This window comes from Sceloporus occidentalis, unplaced genomic scaffold (genome assembly GCF_023333645.1).
Source record: "Sceloporus occidentalis isolate IW3139 unplaced genomic scaffold, rSceOcc1.0.p SCAF_117, whole genome shotgun sequence".
NCBI lineage: Eukaryota > Metazoa > Chordata > Lepidosauria > Squamata > Phrynosomatidae > Sceloporus > Sceloporus occidentalis.
The window spans coordinates 1,261,146-1,267,430 of NW_028317097.1; the positions used below are offsets into that span (position 1 = coordinate 1,261,146).

General features: G+C 41.3%; 1 protein-coding gene across 1 annotated transcript; it reads right to left on the reverse strand.

Annotated features, from left to right (window-relative positions):
- Positions 1-371: 371 nt before the first annotated feature.
- LOC149282397 (putative methyltransferase DDB_G0268948) lies at positions 372-2,634 on the reverse strand. Its single transcript, XM_089498270.1, has 4 exons — positions 2,408-2,634; positions 2,095-2,308; positions 1,439-1,539; positions 372-513 (listed from the first exon to the last, which is right to left on the reverse strand). The coding sequence occupies exons 1-4, from the start codon at positions 2,632-2,634 to the stop codon at positions 372-374; spliced, it is 684 nt and encodes a 227-aa protein (XP_089354396.1).
- Between the last annotated feature and the right edge of the window lie 3,651 nt (positions 2,635-6,285).

Sequence of the window (6,285 nt, forward strand, 5' to 3'; positions counted from 1 at the left end):
ATATCTACCTGCCCGTACTTGGCCTCCTTACTGTTGGGATCCTCTAAGTCCTGGTTCTCTGTTACTGGGGGCCTCTCCCTTTGTATCAGGGGACTGGGCAGAATAACTCCTGCGGTAAGTGCCATTGTGTGGGTAGTCCTGACATTCCCTACATTGAGGTTGAATAACTGTCCTGAAGGTTCAGTAATCAGATGTGATCCCTGGAGCTCTAAAGCAAATGGGAAGAGTTCCATTGTATGATCATAAGGGTTTTATTCCTGCTATACATAGAATTGATTCTCAACTACCAACAAATCCAAGTTTCAGAAACTTCCCTATTTGTGTGTATGATCTGACATAACATAGTAAATAATATAATGCATTTTTGTACTTTACCTCTGCTCCATGTATTTCAGGAATCTTGTGGCACCATCTTGATCCTTCTTTAGAAATTCCTGGTACATGTAAATAGACTGGATAAACCCTATTAATTCTTCGACTGACCTTTCAAACACAACAGGTATATCAGTGACCCTGAAAGTGAGGGGAAAAACCACACTGAGAATAGACTAAGGTGCACACAATATACTGTATGTTGTAGTGGGATACGGTGATAAGGACGTAGCAGAGGCATTATTAAACACAACCACCAGATAAGCCCAGACACTTGTTATTGCCATAAAGGTATTTTAGTGTTGCTACCACTGTAAGGGATTCTGGGTAAGCATGTGCAACTTAGTTTAACAATGATTTTTGCCTCTATATCCACTTTATACATGGACCTCTTGGAGCCAATGTACGCTGTACTAGACAGCCATTAAACAAAGCTCAGGACAGATGTGCAAAAGCCAGACAACCACTCATAAACCTGTTTCATCCTTAATGAAACTCATCAGCATGAGGTTGGATACTGGTTTATTGCTTGAGGCTTAGAGCAATACTGAAGTACCCACAACATATGTTGTGATGTGGTAAAGGTGATGGAAAACCCCTCCACTTAAGGGGATAGCAGAGGCATTACTGAACATGAACCAACAGACAAGCACAGAGACTTCTTGTTATTTCACAACAGACTGAGGTGATACATGTTAAAAAAGCTACCAAGTCACGTAATGTATAAAAGTTTGTTGTTTCTATAAAAACCATTGAAACATTGTTTAACCCTTTTGCTGCTATTTAGACATTCCTAATATTAAGAGCATAGCAAACGTGAAATGAAGTCTATTATACATCAGATGGTCTCATTAAATGGGAAGAGTTAGTCTGATGACCGTACAGCTATAGTTATAGTGAGTTTCATTAAGATTAAATTTAACTTTATCAGAAAGTGTTACAGCACAATTACTATTGACATGTAGGATTTATGTCTAAAGGGTCATTCTCATTAAAGTTACCTAAGGCCTTCCCTGTAGAATAATAATAAAAAATAATCAAGACAACACATTGATCACATAGTTACCACTTCTTGTCTTGTAATGGTACAGCATTGAATATGTCTTTATATTGAGATAGCAAAAATGTGTCGTTTTTGTCAGCATATTTAGAAATGGTGTCCATCATCTGTAAAGGTAAACAGTTCATTCAAATTGTAGGGAGAATCATGATAGTGAAGAAAAATACAGAATAAAATAGTTTTAGTATGTTCAACCCTTGTGTTTTCACCTTTGTTCTTTTATGCACAACAGTAATATTGTAAGCAATGTCTGCAGCACAGCTAACAAAGCATTAACCTCTCCTAGTGAGTAGAGTTCCCTGACGCTGAAATGCAAAACCTATGTGTTTGTGTGTAACTCCTTTAATGCTGGGGTGCGTAACATGTATGTTTGTAGTTTAGTTTTTAATTTGGGAACCTTAACCTTAGATGAGCAAGATTAAATTATTATCTTTTCCCCTAATGCCAGCAAGAGATCCAGTTTCCTTATATTCAGCCAGCTCTACCCCATTTTTGACACTTCCAGATATTTTGCATTTTTCCTCAATGAAAAAGATGATGAAGAAGAACTAGTTAGGTTGATACACACTGTGTTTTATGAATGGGAGACTGTGTTGTTGTATACTGTGTTTAAATCTATGTTTTGATTTTGGATTAAGTTTATTTTACATGACTATACTCACCTCTTTCATGATGCCAGTTAGTGCCTCAGAGTAACCTTTATACTCTATTCTAAGGACTGGATAAAAAGCATGTACAGCTAGATAGCCGTTGGGCTTCAGTACCCGAACAACTTCAAGAAGAAATCTGTCCACATAAAACCAATGAACAGCAAGTCCAGCAGTCACAAGATCTACAGATGCATCTTCTAGTGGTAAGTTCTCAGCTGGTGAAACCCTATAAACAAGTAAAAAATTTACAAATTGTAACATTATTATTAGGTTTTCTGAATAAGTAAAAACTTGTTTTTCTTTATTATTCATGCTGATCACTCACCGGTAAGTCACATTTTCAAATGAAGAAGATCTTCTGGTCTCGTCTATTTGAGATTGACTGATGTCTACCCCTAGCACCTTATGGAAGTGAGGTACCAAAGGTAATGTATCAGGTCTCTTTTGCATACCCCAAGTGTATCCAGGCTGGCAGAAATGTATTGTGTCATTTAAACAGGTGTTCAATGTTCCTGCTTGTGCCACTTCTGCTGCCAAGCAGCTCATGTCCATCCGACAGGGTACCCGAACTGTCTCTGATTATGCCATTGAATTTTGTACCCTGGAGGCAGAGGCAGATTGTTGTAGGAACAATGAGGCTCTGGTGGCTGCATTTTCCCATGGTATGACTGATTCGATTAAACATGATGAAATTGCATTCAAGAGGCCTTCATTTCGGGAGCGCCTGTGTAAGCCTCCAGTCCAGCTCACTCCTCACTTTAACTTTCCTCCTGTCTTCTAGTCCTGAGACCTCCGACGGTGTAGAGCCCATGCAGCTTGGGGCTACATGTCTCTTGGTAAGGGAGAGGGCATTTAGGAGGAGGGAAGGTCTGTGCCTGTACTGTAGTCTCACTGGGCATTTTATGAAGTCTTGTCCCACCCGTTCCGTGAAACCACACCTAAGGTGGAGTTTCTAAGTCCCCTGAAACTTAAGAGAAAACAAAACAAGACCTGGGACAAACCTATATCCAGGCACAGGCACAGTGCCTTCGCGGTGAGGTACTCCATTCCGCCACAATTGAGGGCCTCTCCACTCACCATCGAAGCAATTGATGGCAGACCTCATCAGGTTATCCAATTTCTGGTAGTACCTTCACTGCATTATCCTCTGGTCATTGGATACCTGTGGCTTCGGTTGCATAACCCCACATTCTATTGGCGAAGAGCTGAAGTATTAACATGGTCATCTTAGTGTTCACTCATCTGCATTCAGAGCATGGTTAAGGTCTTGTGCACATCACAGGTCTTTTTCTTTGCCCGAGGAGTACTGAGAATTTAAGGATGTCTTCGATAAGGGTCAGGCCGATGTCCTACCACCTCACCGGCCGGGTGTTATGCGGGACCTAGGACAACACGGATAATGCACCCACAATGCAGAGACGGTAGCGTAGCACAGCACAACGGGTATAGGAAGTTCCACGGTCGAGGCAGGCAGCACAGGAGCAAAGGTCGGTATACAAGCCAAAGTCGGGGCAGGCAGCACAGGATCACGAGACGAGAAACAAGCCAAGGTCGGGGCAGGCAGCACAGAATCGAAGTCAGGAAACAAAGCCAAGGTCAGGTACACGTAGATCAATCAGAATAAAGTAAATCACAATAACCCAGAGATACACACCAGTGACTCTTTGAACGGGCACTGCACTAATGGGACAGGAGGTTTAAATAGGAAGAAGGGCGGGAAAAACCATAGAAACCAAAAAGAAACAAATGTGCGAGACGTCATCGCGACCGGCGCACACTAATGGCGTCGGCGCGATAACAAAAACAATAAACAAAACGGCATCTGCGTGTGCTACACCCGCGAGCGCCGCACCGGCAGATGCAGTATAAGTCGAGCCCCGCGAACGAGTCACGGCAACCCGCTCATAACCCTGCGAGTGCCGCCGACTCGTCGCGGCGGCTCGCTCATTACTACGGGTGCGTCGTGGGCGTGCCACGGCGGCTCGCATGTTATCATGCGTCCGTCGTGAGCGCGCCACATCGACGCGACCCTCCCTCTGTGCTCGTGCAGCGCGCACAGTACACCGAGAAGACGTGCGCGCGGCACGTCCTCTCTGTGTACGTGCCGCGGGCACGTCACACTGAGAGGACGGGAGCGCGTCATCGCGCAAGCGCCGCCCACCAGCGGCAGACCGGCGAGGGACCGCGGCGGACACGGCAGGTATCACACCGGGTTTACCATCTTTCTGTCACAAAAAACAAAGGCATGGAGATGTATGTTGCAGATGTGCTTTCTGGGGATTCATCTGCAAGTCCTACTCCCTCGCTGGTGCTGGTGCTGGCTTCTTTTTCTGAAGAAGGGTGGCGAATTAATACCCTGTATTGACTACAGGGGTCTCGATCGCATCACGATTAAAAATGCACAACCAATTCCTTTGATAACGAAATTTTAAATCAAGTTTTCCTTACACAAGGGAAAAAATACATCCAGATATCATTGGCTGAGTTTATTCAAAGACAAAATGTTTATACACTATATGGACAAAAGTATTGGGACACCTGAATATTACAGAAACATAATTTTATGACATCATATTCTAAATATATAGACATTAGTATGTAGTTGGTCCTCCATTGCACCTATAACAGAATCTACTCTTCTGGGAAGGCTTTTCATGAAATTTTGGAGTGTTTCTGTGGGATTTTTTGCCCATTCGTCCAGTAGAGCATTTGTGAGGCCAGGAACTGATGTTGGAAGAGAGGGCCCACAATCTCCGTTCCAGTTCATCCAAAAGGTGTTCAATGGGGTTGAGGTGTGGGTCAAGCAAGTTCTTCTACACCAAGCTCATCCAACCATGTCTTTATGGACCTTGCTTTGTGTTGTACTGGAATAGAAAAGGGTTTTCCCCAAACTGTTCCTACAAAGTTGGAAACATACCATTGTCCAAAATATCTTGGCTATTTTGTCTTGTCTTAATAGAACCTGTTTTACACAGCTACATGTCGTAAACAATCTATAGAGCTAGAGGCGTTGCTAAAATGTAGTCATTTATCAGTTTGTGAGAGAATTTACTTACCTTCTCTTCTATATATGATAAAATCAGAGTGATGACCTCATTGGCGACTGGTAACATGTACTTTTTGTATGCAGATGAGAATTCCTTGTTTTTAAACAAATCGACAGCCATCTAATCAGATGTTAATAGAGGAAAAATGATTTAATATTTTTGTTATCCGTTCTACAGTAAGTGGAGGGTCTGTGAAATTAGTTATGCATAATAGTAAATGCACAAGATGTAATTTATACATGTATGGAGATTATATATTGTCATTCTATTGTTCTACATATCAGAACATAATACAACCTCAGTTGAACTACAACACATGACATATTTCTGGGGGCAGAGTTGCATATCAGGGAGGCAGACGAGTGGCATATAGGGGGTATAAGGCATATCTGGGGGGCAGAGTGGCAAGCCAGGGGGCCGATTGGCAAATAAAAGGAAATAAAAACAAGAACTGTATTTTTCTCAATCACAGTTTATATTAAACATGAAAAAAATTGTTTACATGTGAATTAATCTTTACTAGTAAAATATTTTTCCTATAAGGTAGTCTTATATTTTCGTAAATTAATATTCAGATTTTGGGTGGTCGTCTTATAATCAAGGTCATCTTATAATTGAGCAATTGAGCAAATACGGTATATATAAACCATATATATATATATATTTTTTTAAAAAACTACTACCTGGTTAGGGGCATATTTTACACCAGCACCTTCCAAAGTTGGTGTAAAACAAATAAAATATTTTGCACATCCACTTTGCAGCTTCACTATGTTTATTTTTATAATAGCTGAACCAGGCACACCTCATGCTTTTAAAGGGGGAGGTAAAACCATTCCTAAACAACAAAATAACCATATAAACTATAAATTCCCTGAAAGCCCAAAGCCCAAGGACCTCAAAGTCACCCTCTTACCTTTTTACCTTTCAGTTTAGTGAAAGTACTTAGGGATTTGGTTAGGGGTTAGCTGATGGCACAAGATATAACACTAGGATCCAGTTGGTGGATAGTTATAGGTACAGTTAGGTTACAGTAATGTATAGTGTTAGGATTAGATAACTGGCTATTGAAGTGAGATTGATCAATGATTTGTGACCAAAAAGGTCATTATTTAGTGGTCACATAGCATTTTATTAGGTTAAATATATATATATA